The sequence below is a fragment of the Neoarius graeffei genome, chromosome 17, assembly GCF_027579695.1.
Source record: "Neoarius graeffei isolate fNeoGra1 chromosome 17, fNeoGra1.pri, whole genome shotgun sequence".
NCBI lineage: Eukaryota > Metazoa > Chordata > Actinopteri > Siluriformes > Ariidae > Neoarius > Neoarius graeffei.
The window spans coordinates 39,350,838-39,368,842 of record NC_083585.1 but is presented as its reverse complement, the minus strand read 5'-3'; the positions used below and the strand labels follow the sequence as shown (position 1 = coordinate 39,368,842).

The window sequence follows — 18,005 nt, the reverse complement described above, 5'->3', positions numbered from 1 at the left end:
TGGGTACACCAAGGGGTGTGTGTGTCTCAGAGCATCATGGGTACACCAAGGGGGGGCGTGTGTCTTGGAGCATCATGGGTACACCAAGGGGGGGCGTGTGTCTCGGAGCATCATGGGTACACCAAGGGGGGTGTGTGTCTCGGAGCATCATGGGTACATCAAGGGGGGGGTGTCTCGGAGCATCATGGGTACACCAAGGGGGGGGGGGGTCTCGGAGCATCATGGGTACACCAAGGGGGGGGGTCTCGGAGCATCATGGGTACACCGGGGGGGGGTCTCGGAGCATCATGGGTACACCGGGGGGGGTGTCTCGGAGCATCATGGGTACACCAAGGGGGGTGTGTGTCTCGGAGCATCATGGGTACACCAAGGGGGGGGGTGTCTCGGAGCATCATGGGTACACCGGGGGGGTGTCTCGGAGCATCATGGGTACACCGGGGGGGGGGGTCTCGGAGCATCATGGGTACACCGGGGGGGTGTCTCGGAGCATCATGGGTACACCGGGGGGGGGGTGTCTCGGAGCATCATGGGTACACCGGGGGGGTGTCTCGGAGCATCATGGGTACACCGGGGGGGGGGGGGGTCTCGGAGCATCATGGGTACACCGGGGGGGTGTCTCGGAGCATCATGGGTACACCGGGGGGGGGGGGTGTCTCGGAGCATCATGGGTACACCAAGGGGGGGTGGTCTCGGAGCATCATGGGTACACCGGGGGGGTGGTCTCGGAGCATCATGGGTACACCGGGGGGGTGTCTCGGAGCATCATGGGTACACCGGGGGGGGGGGGGTGTGTGTCTCGGAGCATCATGGGTACACCGGGGGGGGGGGGTGTCTCGGAGCATCATGGGTACACCGGGGGGGTGTCTCGGAGCATCATGGGTACACCGGGGGGGTGTCTCGGAGCATCATGGGTACACCGGGGGGGTCTTGGAGCATCATGGGTACACCGGGGGGGTCTCGGAGCATCATGGGTACACCAAAGGGGGGGGGTCTCGGAGCATCATGGGTACACCAAGGGAGGTGTGAGGAAATTAACACGGACACGGGAAGAACATGTGAAACTCCACACAGACAGTAAACTGGGGTCAAGATCGAAACATGGACCCTTCTGAATAAATATTTCCTTAAAAACTTGAGGAAACCAGAACAATTTCTTCAAGATTTTTATTTTGGTATATTTTTGAACTCTGTATTTTGAGAAATGGATGGTATTTGTTTAGCACTATTTTACAATGTGGACAGTTAATATTTTTCTACTTAATTCATAAATCTGTAGAATCGTCATCAGTCTATCAATAATTGAGGCGTATAGTGCCTTTGGGCTGTTCAAACAAACTGATTGGAAATAATCCTTCCACACTCTTGAAGACTCATTTTTATGCAACTCGCAGACCAAAACATCCATCGGCTCTTGTACAGTGAGTGTTTTACCCGCTGCTGCATGTGTCTTTGCACTTGTCATAAATGCCATCATTTGTCTCACTCTCAAGGTGGTGCTGCACACCAAAGAAGGAGAGCGACTGTACCGAATTTCACCTTGGGCAACGTATGTTACCAAAGCTGACTCGATGGTTGTGTATGACTGGGTGTACTGGGATCCTCCTCATCCTTATGTGGTAAGTACATACAGTATAGTAAAACAGGACTGATTTAAATTTTTTCTTGGTGATGGTATAAGGGTTGCAGACATTAAAGTGCAATTGCAAGATGTATGAGGATGATTCTGCAGTTGAGGTTCCACTGATAATACAATTAACAATTATTTCACTAAATCGAGTCGTACATAAGCTGATAGCTGATGAGCCGCGTAGCGCTGAGTTGGCTGTAAGCCATGTACAACGAGATTGAGTGGAATAACTGTTTTATTCTATCCACATTCACTAGATTTTGAGAAACCGAACATTTTTATCCCCCCAGCATATAATGCAGGAGGATATAGCTATTGCTCTGTCTGTCTGTCTGTCTGTGTAAACATTTTAGTTTCCAGACCATAACTCAAAAACTATTAGGAATTATTTCACGAAACTTGACAGTTAAGTGACTAGTGGACATTTTGGGATTTCTGTGATTTTTTTTTTTCTTTTTTTTTCCCCCCTTTCCCCTCCCGTATTTCCATGGCAACCAATTCAACTTAGGAAAATTTGGAGTGGGGTTTCATGTTGGGGCGGCACAGTGGTGTAGTGGTTAGCACTGTCACCTCACAGCAAGGAGGTTCTGGGTTCAAGCCCAGTGACCAACGGGGACCTTTCTGTGCGGAGTTTGCATGTTCTCCCCGTGTCCGCGTGGGTTTCCTCCGGGTGCTCCGGTTTCCCCCACAGTCCAAAGACATGCAGGTTAGGCTAATTGGTGGCTCTAAATTGACCGTAGGTGTGAATGCGAGTGCGAATGGTTGTTTGTCTCCATGTGTCAGCCCTGTGATGACCTGGCGACTTGTCCAGGGTGTACCCCGCCTCTCGCCTATAGTCAGCTGGGATAGGCTCCAGCTTGCCCGGGACCCTGCACAGGATAAGTGGTTATGGATAATGGAATGGAACGGAATGGAATTGAATGGAATGGGGGGACGGGGGGGATATGTCATCTCCTGATGACTCTTGTTGTTATTTTTATTTTTTGAATATTCGATAAATAAAAACTTTATACAAAACTTCCGGCAAAATCATTTCTGCTTAGGCGGACTTTTTAAAAATCTATCGATGGCTACACGTATTAGATTAGATTAGATAACTTTATTGATCCCTTTGGGAGGGTTCCCTCAGGGAACTTAAGATTACAGCAGCACCATTACAGATAAACAGAGAAAAGAAATGGAGAAAACTTCTAGATAAATTAAAATAAATTAAGTATTTACATCTCATCTCATTATCTGTAGCCGCTTTATCCTTCTACAGGGTCGCAGGCAAGCTGGAGCCTATCCCAGCTGACTACGGGCGAAAGGCGGGGTACACCCTGGACAAGTCGCCAGGTCATCACAGGGCTGACACATAGACACAGACAACCATTCACACTCACATTCACACCTACGGTCAATTTAGAGTCACCAGTTAACCTAACCTGCATGTCTTTGGACTGTGGGGGAAACCGGAGCACCCGGAGGAAACCCACGCGGACACGGGGAGAACATGCAAACTCCACACAGAAAGGCCCTCGCCGGCCACGGGGCTCGAACCCAGACCTTCTTGCTGTGAGGCGACAGCGCTAACCACTACACCACCATGCCGCCCAAGTATTTACATATACAAATATAAAAAAAATAAGATATGGGGAAGAGAGGAAGGGGGGAGGGGGAAAGGGGGGGAAGAAGTGGGGTTAGGGTAAGTGTGGGGGGGTGCAGGAAAGATATTGCACTTTATATTGCACATTGTCCGGTATTAATAGGCTTTAGTGTTGTTTTTGTGTAGAAAGTGCCGTCTTGCTGTCAGGCCAAGGCCTTAGACATTTATTTAATTCTTCCTTTGACATTTCAGTTATCTAATTTTCAAACTTCTTTGAGCTTTTGAACCAGTCTAAAAAAATTCAACACGTTTTAATGCTTCAAAATGAAGTATGTAAACAAACCGGCGAAATGACAGTAGCAATTTGTGAAAAATGCTATAATAATAATTCTTGAAAAATAAAAAAAATTCTTAAAATACTTTCATTCCATATTTTGTTGCTTTGTATTTTTGTGGGTTTTGTTTTCGAGTAGAGTTTTTATTTAGTCCTCGGTTGGTTCAGCAACATGCTCCACCATTTTTTGTTTTTCTCTACTCATGGTATATAAGCTGATAGCCTTGTAATGGAGTAGCCAATCAGAGCATGCAGTTGATCATATCCAGTGAATGTGGATAGAATAATTACAAATATGTATGTAAAGTAAATGTAAAATATATTTTGAATATATGTAAAATGTCCTTGACAGTAACCTAACCATTAATTAAACCTATCTACGGCACTTATAATTTTTTTTTTTTTTTAAATCATGTCCCAGGCCGTGATTCCTTATAGATTATGAAAAATATACATATTAGTTTTGGTGACTTTAGAAATTGTGAATTATTAATTTTTTACAAATCATTATAAAACTCTTAAAACCCTCAAGCCATTGGTTTGGATGCTTGTTAATCTGGACAAAGCCTTCACATGGTCAGATTTAACGTCAGTATTTTCTCCTATAGAGGGATCCCGCATGACGTCACCACGCCGCGAGATTTCGGTAGTCACCATATTGGAAGACCAAGTACACATCTATGCAAGTACATACATACATAAAACAAACTACACCTGAAATGTAGCCAGGGCCGGTTCTGCCCTAATCTGGACCCGGGTGCAACATCGCGCACCCTCCCCCCCCAAAAAAAAAAACAAAAACAAAACACCAGTCTAAATCAGGACAACCAGTGTTCGAACTACGGGGGTACTCGGGGGATCCGAGATCCCCTGAAACAGACATGAGATCCCTTGAAAACATGATTTGGGAAATGTTGGGGGGGTCTCTAAAATATTGGCAAAATGATGTTTATTGACACAGCAATCGTGTGTAACGGGAAGCATTTGCATATCCGAAGTGTTGTGTTTACATCAAAGATAAAATAAACCGATATGACAACGACTGCTGCCGCCAGGTTGGTTGTTGAGTAGCCTGACTGTTTTTTTTTGTTCTTGCGTGTGGTATCATTGTTGACACGAGGTTGTTTTTTGAACATGCCAATGCGGACACGATTTCCCCTGATGAGTTATGACTTCAGACGCGATGCGCGTGTGGAGGTGTGGAGTCCGCATGATATGTGCGTAAGATAGGCTTCTCGTGTTTGGAGATCCGCGCTCCGAGACAAGCGCAAGCACCCCCCCAGGGAAAAAAAGGGACCCCCCGAAAATATCGGCATAGTTCGAACACTGAGGACAACCATCACATAACTATAAACATTTTAGATCAACTATTTTAACTAAATGGGCTATAATAAATAAGCCTGCAGGCAGCCACGGCGGGCTGCCTCAGAAAAGTAACCATTCAATGACACAACTGAAAGCCTGCAGCCACGGCGGGCTGCCTCAGAAAAGTAACCATTTGTCCTACCTTAACTCGTTTTGCATTTTCTGCCTCCTTTTTTGTGTTTTCGACCCTGCGTTTATTTTCTTTCCTTTTCTGAAAACCCGATTTGTGTCCAGACATTTTGTTCTGCTACCAACGAACTAACTCGTCAGGTCTCGTCTCTCGAGTCCGTGATGAAGGGCAACAATTGATACATTTTTACAAACAGCCAATAAACAGCCAATTGAGGTATTTCACCTGACGTCACAGGGTCACGTGACGCCCCGGTGTCCACCATTTTGGACGGCAAGCTAGCTAATGTCAACAACAGTAGCTGGTATGTTACTGTAGCAATATTTACGTTCAGTCATTTGGATGACTGTTAAAACCTTTCAGTCTCAAGTTTTTCCTTTACTGGATTTACTAGTTTACTGAGCTAGCGCGCGATGGCTCCCGGCTTGGCCGGAGAGCGCGCGATGGCTCCCGGCTTGGCCGGCGAGCGCGCGATGGCTCCCGGCTTGGCCGGCGAGCGCGCGATGGCTCCCGGCTTGGCCGGCGAGCGCGCGATGGCTCCCGGCTTGGCCGGCGAGCGCGCGATGGCTCCCGGCTTGGCCGGCGAGCGCGCGATGGAGCGCGCTAGCTCAGTAAACTAGTAAATCCAGTAAAGGAAAAACTTGAGACTGAAAGGTTTTAACAGTCATCCAAATGACTGAACGTAAATATTGCTACAGTAACATACCAGCTACTGTTGTTGACATTAGCTAGTGCTAACAGCTAGTTGCTAATACACTGCTACAACTACACCGACCCTAATAATACAGTTCTTGGTCATTGCCTGGTAACAGCAAATTTATAACGGGCCATGTCTCAACAGACTAAGAAGTTATTTCAATGACATTTAATAACATTTTGTTTATCCTGAGGACCGAAAGTAAATGAAAATGTGAACAAACCTTAGCTGTAATCAGATGGCGACCACCGGCTCCAGGGACGACCCGCTGATGTAGGCATGTTACCCAGCCTGACACAAAATATTTGTAGGCATCCAAACTCGTATACGCTTTCAGATCAATACCTGTGTATGGTGATGGGTTTTTAACGACATAGGTCATGTGGGCCGAAGTCAGGTAAAGACGAGGGCTTCGTGTACTTCCGTACGTCAGTGAACAATCCTGGTGGAAGCAGGTAAACGTCGTTCTCTAAGCCTGCTAACCTCAATTTTTGCAAATACCTCTCCCTCTGCTCGCCCTGTAAATGCCCTACGTCGCTGGGTAGTGAAGGTGTTTTCTGCATCTCGCTCCTTTTTCTTTTATGTTTTTCGTTTGTCGCCTTCCTCGCATTCAAACTGATTCGAGCCGTGCCGTCCAAAATGGCAGCGTTACATGACTTGGTCACGTGAGTGAAATACCTCAATAGGGAGGTTGCAACGTTCAGGCTCTCCTTTGCTCACAGACACTCAGTAATGCACTTATTCTCTGTCTCCTGGCAGAAAGCTCCTTAGTTTGCTCCCCTTGTGTCTCAGTCACAGCTGGTATTCTGAAGAACGACTTCTTTTCATCTTTCCCATCAGCTTTGTTAGAACACCCTAACACAGCACAAAAGTTTACCATTGTAGGTTTATGATGAATCAAGTGCCTCGTGGGTTTAAATTCCGCGCGCTGCCGTTATTTCCCCCTGATCACGAGTTTGTTGGTCTTCCAATATGGCGCAGGGTTTGTTTACTTCCGGTTTCCGGTGACGTCAGTGGGAAGGGTCTATATATGGCGCCATATTGGAAGACCAACAAACTCGTGGGAAAGATGAAAAGAAGTCGTTCTTCAGAATACCAGCTGTGATTGAGACACAAGGGGAGCAAACTAAGGAGCTTTCTGCCAGGAGACAGAGAATAAGTGCATTACTGAGTGTCTCTGAGCAAAGGAGAGCCTGAACGTTGCAACCTCCCTATTGGCTGTTTATTGGCTGTTTGTAAAAATGTATCAATTGTTGCCCTTCATCGCGGACTCGAGAGACGAGACCTGACGAGTTAGTTCGTTAGTAGCAGAACAAAATGTCTGGACACAAATCGGGTTTTCAGAAAAGGAAAGAAAATAAACGCAGGGTCGAAAATACAAAAAAGGAGGCAGAAAAAGCAAAACGAGTTAAGGTAGGACAAATGGTTACTTTTCTGAGGCAGCCCGCAGTGGCTGCAGGCTTTCAGTTGTCATTGAATGGTTACTTTTCTGAGGCAGCCCGCCGTGGCTGCCTGCAGGCTTATTTATTATAGCCCATTTAGTTAAAATAGTTGATCTAAAATGTTTATAGTTATGTGATGGTTGTCCTCAGTGTTCGAACTATGCCGATATTTTCGGGGGGTCCCTTTTTTTCCCTAGGGGGTGCTTGCGCTTGTCTCGGAGCGCGGATCTCCAAACACACGAGAAGCCTATCTTACGCACATATCACGCGGACTCCACACCTCCACACACGCATCGCGTCTGAAGTCATAACTCATCAGGGGAAATCGTGTCCGCATTGGCATGTTCAAAAAACAACCCCGCGTCAACAATGATACCACACGCAAGAAAAAAAACACTCAGGCTACTCAACAACCAACCTGGCAGCAGCAGTCGTTGTCATATCGGTTTATTTTATCTTTGATGTAAACACAACACTTCGGATATGCAAATGCTTCCCGTTACACACGATTGCTGTGTCAATAAACATCATTTTGCCAATATTTTAGAGACCCCCCAACATTTCCCAAATCATGTTTTCAAGGGATCTCATGTCTGTTTCAGGGGATCTCGGATCCCCCGAGTACCCCCGTAGTTCGAACACTGGTTGTCCTGATTTAGACTGGTGGGGTTTTTTTTTTTTTGGGGGGGGGGTTGCGCGATGTTGCACCCGGGTCCAGATTAGGGCAGAACCGGCCCTGGCTACATTTCAGGTGTAGTTTGTTTTATTTATGTATGTATGTACTTGCATAGATGTGTACTTGGTCTTCCAATATGGCGACTACCGAAATCTCGCGGCGCGGTGACGTCATGCGGGATCCCTCTATAGAGCTTTCCTGAACTGTTTCCCTTTTGTATCTGTCTCAATCACATGTAAATTTCTAGCATATTGAAATTTACTTGCCCTCAAAGTGAAAAGGGAGAAAATTGAATAAAGATTACATTCTGACTCCGATGAAGGACACCAACACACGGATTGTGTAAATGCAACTGTTTATTAATTTAAATTGCATGTAAAGTGTGATAAATATAAAACAAAGTGCAGTATATGGCCATGAAAACCATGTATGTATTTATATGCTTTTATTCATTATTCATAGCCTCTACATTTTGAGAAAATATATTTAGAGTTTCTTCGAGTAGAGATGTCAACAAATATTATACGTAGCTCTGTTTTGGCCCAAAGCTGATTTTACAACCTTTTGGTTCTTTAACAGAATTTAGCAACATCAGCAACATCTGATGGTTTTTCCAGGCCACATAAATTTTTCAGGTCATTTTGATGTCTTCCCAGTCCTAGTCCAAGATCCTTAGTTTTGCACATGCAGTATTTATTGGGAGACTGAGCCACATGGGAACATCCACTGTTTCTTTTGCTTTAGCATAAACATCCTCGGCCACGGAAGCCCCACAGTTTACGGATATATGAGTCCCATGTTGGCATCGCATCCCCAGAGGGCAAAGTGGCATCTTACAGCAACTTCACACACAACATACTGCCTCTGATAAAAGACCTCGGTAAGACATTTACTTATAAACCCTTACCACTAAACCTGTGCATTGGGTGTATGAGTACCAGCATTACATCACACTAACAAGCTCGATGTCCAAGCTTCATTAGAACTTCCTGCTAATTATATAAGAGCAACTGCTGTTCCATCTGTTTCTTCTGCAAGTGTTTAGCTTTTTTGTTCAGTGTTCTTTGTCTACTCTGTGCTTCCTCAAGAAAAAGTCAAGCCTGTCTTTCTCTGCTAGTTTTTCTGTATGCCATGGAGGTTATTTTCTATCTGCCCGGGTCCCACCTTCATCACATGGGTCCTGAGTGACGGTGGTACTTAACCTAACAACCCTGACATGCGGAGGAAGAGCCGCTGTTGTGGGCATTATAATCCTGGACTGACTATTCAGTCAGGTCTCTATGAGCCTCTTCTCCAGGCCCTTCTGCAGGTCAGGAAGGCACTCGCATGCTCCTACTGGCATGTAAAGTGGTCATTAGTGTCTCTTCTGTGTAGTTATGCTTGTTATGTGTAGATTTGTTTGTGTATGTGGGTTTTCAGACGGTGCTCTTGTGGTTGGACAGATAAAGTGACTTTTTTGGAGCCTTTTTCTAATTATTTTAGTTGCAGATAGGTGTGTGTGTGTGTGTGTGTGTGTGTGTCTCTCCATACAGTGTTTCACGGTTATCCATATGTCCTTAAATGTAAAGCCAGATGTACTGTGTCTGATATCGATAACTTTTCAAAAAGCAAAGGATAGCATTTCCGATTAAAGCTGGTTAGTACCAACATGATGACTGTGTTGCATAAATTGGAGCTTTTTCCTCCCTGGAATTGCCTGCTTTGTAAGAAAATAATGGCATGCAAATTCAATTAAAGTTTGGCAGTCGCCAAGATTGCCACGATGGAATCCCATATACAAGTTGGCAAGCATCAAATAGCAGTTAAATGCCACCAGGAGCCAAAATGACATTTTTATGGAGGCCATAACAAGTCTTCTGTAATGTGACCTATCCTTATGAAATAGGCTTGTTTTGTCTCTATGGTGGGAAGTGGTGGGGAAAAGACAAGGTCAGACGTTAGCATGCCATGATATTGGTTAATATATTTCCTTGTTTGGGGTGAGGTAGTCAAGAAGGTGTGTGTGTGTGTGTGTGTCCTCCTGGGAACCAAGAAAAAAAAAATGTGTCTCTCAATTTCTCTTTTGTCGTGATTTCCTTACGAGGAATTTCCCAGCAACCCTCCTAATCACATGATATATCATTGGAAAGCTCAGGATGTACTCTTTATAACACACCAGGATTCAAGTGACTAGCTTGAAAGAGTAAGAGGGTGTGGACGTAAAACAAATGTCAACTACAGAGGACACAAGTCTATGGGTTGGTTCTCAGGAGGTTACAATTTATTTATTTAAGAGTTATTCCACAAAATCGAGTTGTACATGAGCTGATAGCCAACCAGGCACGTAGCAATGATATTGAGTGGAATAACTGTTTTATTATATCCACATTCACTGGAATTTGAGAGAGCATTTTTGTTTTTTGCAAATTCAATAAATATAAACTTTTATCCAAAATGTCTGACAAAATCATTTCTGCAGAATGTAAACGAACTGGCAAAATGACCATAGCAATTTGTGAAAAAATGCGCTTTTTTTGAGAAAAAAGATATGTTCTTATCAAATACTTTTTATTCCATATTTTTTTGCTTTTTTTTTGGGGGGGAGGGTTTTTTTTCGAGGAGAGTTTTTATTTCATCCTTGGTTGGTTCAGCAACACTCTCTGACATTTTGTTTTTCTCTACTTATGGTACATGAACTAATAGCCTAGCAGTAGAGTAGCCAATCAGAGCGTATGATTGCGCCAGTGAATCCATTATCTGTAGCCGCTTTATCCTGTTCTACAGGGTCGCAGGCAAGCTGGAGCCTATCCCAGCTGACTACGGGCGAAAGGCGGGGTACACCCTGGACAAGTCGCCAGGTCATCACAGGGCTGACACATAGACACAGACAACCATTCACACTCCCATTCACACCTACGGTCAATTTAGAGTCACCAGTTAACCTAACCTGCATGTCTTTGGACTGTGGGGGAAACCGGAGCACCCGGAGGAAACCCACGCGGACACGGGGAGAACATGCAAACTCCGCACAGAAAGGCCCTCGCTGGCCGCTGGGCTCGAACCCGGACCTTCTTGCTGTGAGGCGACAGTGCTAACCAACTGCACCACCGTTGGCGAAATGTCAATTTAAAAATAAATAAATAAATAAATTGTATATACGTAAGTAAAATACACACGCACGCACACACATTGAAATAATGCCATGTATGAAAGTTGCCATTATTGAACCTTGTTTATCAAGCTGGACATGAACAGGTTTGTTAATGTGTTCACAAAAGCATTTAGAAAAGTCATTTCAGGAAAATAAGCTCCTGAGAATGAGAAATTAAATGAGAATTTTCTCACTAATGTGAACCTTCATTGTATCAGACTGTAGAACTGACATGAGTTACTTCAATTTTATATACAAATGTTTTTGAAATAGATTTTACTGTTGGACTGCTTACTCATTTCAGTTACATCCTCAAATTTAACGACAACTTTGTCATATCATATTAGTTGCTTGAAAGAGGGTACTGCAAAATAAATTCATAAATTAAGACAAATAAAACTGGCGATTGCATTAGAAGTAACGGCACCCTGTTAAAGGAGGAAGAGGGAGGAAGGTGTGATGCACTGCAGTGGCTGAGAATGTACTAGAAGATTTAGCACATGCCACACATCGCAGGCACGCTTTCATCATTTAATCCTCATTTTTAGCTCCGTGACTTTTGGCTGTTTTGTGAGCTAAATTTCACTAAATGTAAATCATCATGAGTATGAAGAAAATTAGTGGAACGTTTGTAAATCAGGTGGGTTTGTAAATCATTTTTAATTCAGTTTGGCCACAGCTTTACTAAATGATTGATAAATGAGCCCCACTCTGAGCAGATACTTCTGTTTCCATTAGATTCATCGTCACAAGGGACATAGTTACTTGAATTTGGCGCTCGTGTATTTTAATTGTGTTATGTCTCTAGCAAGAGGTGTTTAAGTTTATTCTATATACAACCCCGATTCCAAAAAAGTTGGGACAAAGTACAAATTGTAAATAAAAACGGAATGCAATAATTTACAAATCTCAAAAACTGATATTGTATTCACAATAGAACATAGACAACATATCAGATGTCGAAAGTGAGACATTTTGAAATTTCATGCCAAATATTGGCTCATTTGAAATTTCATGACAGCAACACATCTCAAAAAAGTTGGGACAGCGGCATTAAGAGGCTGGAAAAGTTAAAGGTACAAAAAAGGAACAGCTGGAGGACCAAATTGTAACTCGTTAGGTCAATTGGCAATAGGTCATGGCAACATGACTGGGTATAAAAAGAGCATCTTGGAGTGGCAGCGGCTCTCAGAAGTAAAGATGGCAAGAGTATCACCAATCCCCCTAATTCTGCGCCGACAAATAGTGGAGCAATATCAGAAAGGAGTTCGACAGTGTAAAATTGCAAAGAGTTTGAACACATCATCATCTACAGTGCATAACACGGGTGATTGCTCTAAGACAACGAGGGAGGCTCAGCCTCCTCTAAAAATGACGAACATCGTGTAGGATGAATTGCGCTAGGCTTATGTTATAGCCGACCTTATAACATTGCTATTTCAGATCCAGAATCATAGAAATATATGTGCTCAACCCAACTACAGTGCGAAATCATTCCCTTATAACTTCCCCCAGTTCGCCTAATGTGTGCGTGAGTTTTTCCCCCTCGTGACAGCGCGATGCAGCCCAGCCTCAGTGGATTGGGAGCTATGTGCTTGTCAATCTCAAAATGCAAGATGATTATTGGACAAATACTGCGAAAACGCCCGCCCACGGAGTCCCACGGACTCCCAGCCTCAGTGGACTTCAATGGCATTTGGGAGCGATGCGCTTTTCAATCTCAAAATGCAAGACGGTTATTGGACAAATACTGCGAAAATGCCCGCCCACGGACTCCGAGCCTCACATGGGAGGGACATGGCAGTTTCCGCGAGGAGACTGGTGATTGGTGAAAGGGGCCGGATATTTTCTTTGATTGACAGCTCGTTTCAACTATAGACAGGCAGCGGTATAGTGTTGCCAGATTGGTAGGTTTACCGCCCAATAGGGCGGTTTTAAGTGCATTTTGGCGGGTTTTGAACATATTTTGGGCTGGATAACGTCAGCAGTATCTGGCAACATCAGTTCAGTCCCATGCGGATTCGCAAGTGCTGTGGCGTATTGTAAGAGATCGGCTTACATTTCAATTTCATTCATTACATACGGTTTCTACCAGCTTTTTTAGTTTGTATATATTTTCATTGTAAATAAAGTGTAAATATAGTGTTGTCAAGTTTGCTATCTCAGTTCCAGAAATTTCGTTTATTTGAGTGACTGAACTTGAACTTGAGGGGGCTAGTCAGCTAGCAAGAAAGCTGCGCACGGATGCCAAGCATTGCTGATTTAATTTTGGCGAAGCCATTTGCCAGTCTTCCTTTCGAGGAAAAAATTAAAATTAAAGAGCAGGGTAGACCAACGCCTCAAATTGACTTGGTGAAAAAGGTAGGGAATAATACTCGTTCCTTTCAGCTCTCCTGGTACGAGAAAGTGAATTGGCTAACAGCAAGTGACCCACATCAACAACAGTAAATAGGCTACTTTAGTAATATGTCATGGATGGACCAAAAATATAGAATCTATTTAAAATGTTTATGCTGAGTATATTATATTGGAATATATATTTTTCTGGATATGAATTAAACACCGCTACAATTTGGAAAACATTTTTAAACAAAAACACAGCCAAGGTCAATTTTTAAACAACATGCCACAATTTTAAAATATAAAATGTTAAAATATACCCCCCCAACACCACCATCATGTATATTGGACAGTAGGCTAATGGGCCAAAAGAGCCTGTTATTTCACAGTTTGTGACGCTGCCAACAACCAGCCAGATCAGAGGCAAGAGTATGGGCAAAATTGATGTGTTTTTTCTTTTAAAATCTGGAAATATCGTAACCGACCTGCCTCCCCTGTTTGAAAGACTACCAGCCGCCACTGGTGCATAAGATCATCAAAAGATTCAGAGAATCTGGAAGAATCTCTGTGCATAAGGGTCAAGGCCGGAAAACCATACTGGGTGCCCGTGATCTTCGGGCCCTTAGACGGCACTGCATCACATACAGGCATGCTTCTGTATTGGAAATCACAAAATGGGCTCAGGAATATTTCCAGAGAACATTATCTGTGAACGCAATTCACCGTGCCATCCGCCGTTGCCAGCTAAAACTCTATAGTTCAAAGAAGAAGCCGTATCTAAACATGATCCAGAAGCGCAGACGTCTTCTCTGGGCCAAGGCTCATTTAAAATGGACTGTGGCAAAGTGGAAAACTGTTCTGTGGTCAGACGAATCAAAATTTGAAGTTCTTTATGGAAATCAGGGACACCGTGTCATTCGGACTAAAGAGGAGAAGGACGACCCAAGTTGTTATCAGCGCTCAGTTCAGAAGCCTGCATCTCTGATGGTATGGGGTTGCATTAGTGCGTGTGGCATGGGCAGCTTACACATCTGGAAAGACACCATCAATGCTGAAAGGTATATCCAGGTTCTAGAGCAACATATGCTCCCATCCAGACGACGTCTCTTTCAGGGAAGACCTTGCATTTTCCAACATGACAATGCCAAACCACATACTGCATCAGTTACAGCATCATGGCTGCGTAGAAGAAGGGTCCGGGTACTGAGCTGGCCAGCCTGCAGTCCAGATCTTTCACCCATAGAAAACATTTGGCGCATCATAAAACAGAAGATACGACAAAAAAGACCTAAGACAGTTGAGCAACTAGAATCCTACATTAGACAAGAATGGGTTAACATTCCTATCCCTAAACTTGAGCGACTTGTCTCCTCAGTCCCCAGACGTTTACAGACTGTTGTAAAGAGAAAAGGGGATGTCTCACAGTGGTAAACATGGCCTTGTCCCAACTTTTTTGAGATGTGTTGTTGTCATGAAATTTAAAATCACCTAATTTTTCTCTTTAAATGATACATTTTCTCAGTTTAAACATTTGATATGTCATCTATGTTCTATTCTGAATAAAATATGGAATTTTGAAACTTCCACATCATTGCATTCCGTTTTTATTTACAATTTGTACTTTGTCCCAACTTTTTTGGAATCGGGGTTGTACACACACAAGTGAATTTTTGAGCCATTTCAAAGTCAGCTTGCTGCCTCACTGCATTTTAAAACCACACCAACCACACATCTATGTGTTTCGTCTAAAAATGAGCAGTTTGTCTTTTTTGCTTATTGAATATTTATTCATTCATTATGTTCTATATTGCTTATTCATTGCAAGCCAGAAGTGAGCAGGAGCCAATCCTGGCTGACTTCGGGTGAGAGGCGGAGTACACCCTGGATGCTCTGCCAGTCTATCGCAGGGCTAACACAGAGAGACAGGCAGCCATTCACGCTCACATTTACATCTATGGGCAGTTTAGTGTAGCCAGCTGACCGAATATGCATGTCTTTGCACTGTGGGAGGAAACCAGAGCACCCAGAGGAAACCCATGTGAATACGAGGAGAACATGCAAATTCCACACAGAAATGCCCCAGTCGACCAGCCGGCTCAAACCCAGAACCTTCTTGCTGTGAGGCAACCGTGCTAAAGCCTAGGTCACAACTGGCCGTACGATTTTTTTGGCCGTGCGATTTTTGGCATTTCCCAAATCGCTGCGTTTTTTTTGTTCGTGGAGAAAGACGCACGTTGGCCGTAAGTTTGTCTTGCAACCTGAAAAAAAACGTAAGCACCCGTAGAGTTTGTTTGACACGACAAAGAACCTCTGCGGCCGGTCTGCGGCCAGTCTACGGCTCGAAAATCAGCACGTCACATGCGCGCCCTCCGTGCGTTTCACGCGTGCCCTCCGTGCGTTTCTTGCGTTTTTTGCACTTAGACCGGCCGTAGGAGCACGTACGGCCGGTTGTGACCGAGGCGTAACCACACTGCACCACTGTTTAGCCCTATTGAATCTTTAGTCTGGGTTAATTATTTAAGACCTGATTTCACCTCCTGGTTGTGAATACTTTCCTGCTGGGTCTCCAGAGTTAACTTTTAGATTCTCTCAGAAAACTATAAAAGATGCCTGTGCTTCCCAGCAGCGCAGAAACGTATTTAAGGGAGATTGAGCGAAGGAATGCAGCAAGTGTCTGCGCATATATATATATCCATGAGCCAAGTGAGGCTTCCTCAGAGGCTGTAGTGCTGTCATCGTTTCAAAAAAAAGAGAAGAACTTTTTTTCTGAAGCAGCACAAAGAAACGAAGTTAAATAAATAAATAAATAAATAAATAAACCACTGTGTTCTGAGAAACAACAGTACGATGCTCATCGAATCTGCCTCCTGAGTCTTTTACCATACAGTTTCAAAGGCCTGTCAGTGAGAAAGCAATGTGGCTAGAGACTGTACTCATGTTTCTGTACTAAACCAGGTCAAGAGGGTTCCACATGACCCCATAAGTCATCCCTTTACTGTGTCCCAGCGGCCACGGCCTGTCTACTGCATCTCCAGATGTACGGGAAGTTTACCTGTCAGTGAGTTGCTTGGGATCGAGAGCAGTCAGTGGAAGATGTGGGTTTTTTTAAGTGGGTTTTTTTTTTTTTGCCCCTCTTCAAAAAGAACAAATGTGTGTGTACATGTGTGTTTTGAAATGACTTTACTATCATTCTAATTTTAATATTTGTATTATATTCTAATATTTGTATTAGCTCAACCACATTTCCACTCTTTCTTTTCCTTTTTGCAGGCTATAACTGTATTCAGCTGATGGCCATCATGGAACACGCCTATTATGCAAGCTTTGGCTACCAAGTCACAAGTTTCTTTGCAGCATCCAGGTAAACATCACATATTGAAGCCTTTTTTTTTTTTATTTAAACCAGATGGTGTAGCACCTACTGTAAGTGCTCATGCTGAGTTTAGTGACTTCTTTTTTTTTTCCCAGATGCAATGCAAAGTGAGTCAGAACATGCCTTTTGAAGCTCGTACAAAAAAATGCACAAACACCTCACACAAATAATAAAGTATTTATAATGCATACCAGCATTCACTGTGAAATTATTGCATAGCATACTTGCCTTGTATACTTCTTTTATATGTAGTACATGCCATTTGATATTCATTCATTCATTCATTCATTCATTCATCCATCCATCTATCCATCCATCCATTATCTGTAGCTGCTTTATCCTGTCCTACAGGGTTGCAGGCAAGCTGGAGCCTATCCCAGCTGACTATGGGCGAGAGGCGGGGTACACCCTGGACAAGTCACCAGGTTATTACAGGGCTGACACAGAGACGAACAACCATTCACATTCACACTTGCGGTCAATTTAGAGTCACCAGTTAACCTAACCTGCATGTCTTTGGACTGTGGGGGAAACCGGAGCACCCGGAGGAAACCCACACGGACACGGGGAGAACATGCAAACTCCATACAGAAAGGTCCTCGCCGGTCACTGGGCTCGAACCCAGGACCTTCTTGCTGTGAGGCGATAGTGCTAACCAATACACCACTGTGCCGCCATTTGATATTAAGTAATTAATTAATCTTTTTTTTTCGTTAACCACTTTATCCTACTCGGGGTCATGGTGGATCTGGAGCATGTCCTGGGAATAGTTGGCACAAGGCAGGGATACACCAGGGATGGGTACAGGGCACGTTGCACAGATACCTTCACTCTCATCTGGATGGAAATTCGTGACCCCATTCCACCAACCAGCATGCTTTTGGGAGGTGTATAAAAACAGAGCTGTATGCAATTCTTAATCCGTGAAATAGCCTATACTTGAGCAGAGATGTCCACGTGTGCTGGCGACCGAGGGTTTTCTCCACCTACACAGATGGTCTGCGCTGGCTACTCGCTCCCAGGAAAAAAAAAAAACCTGCCTTTCAACATTCAAGCGATTTTTATATCATCTCTGCTGCCTATAATTTGCTGCAAATCCAATTATTCCACCACGAAATTGTCTTCTATTCAGGTCTAGCATGACCGTAAGCGACACCATATTTGTTGATCGATTCTCGTGCTCTGGTTAGCTGAGCTGGACCACATGACCACGCCGTAGCGTATGTAGTTATGTTACACCATGTTACAGAGCACCATACAGTTATGTCTACCATTTTTTGCTTTTCAATACTAATTCTTCCTCACT

At 43.9% G+C, this 18,005-nt stretch overlaps 1 protein-coding gene across 1 annotated transcript in view; it reads left to right on the top strand.

Annotated features, from left to right (window-relative positions):
• The window catches only part of gbe1b (glucan (1,4-alpha-), branching enzyme 1b), a 293,413-nt gene that overhangs the window by 60,548 nt on the left and 214,860 nt on the right, over window positions 1–18,005 (top strand). The window contains 3 exon segments of the mRNA XM_060898133.1: window positions 1,491–1,616; window positions 8,601–8,736; window positions 16,597–16,687. Coding sequence (XP_060754116.1) covers window positions 1,491–1,616; window positions 8,601–8,736; window positions 16,597–16,687 — 353 coding nt within the window.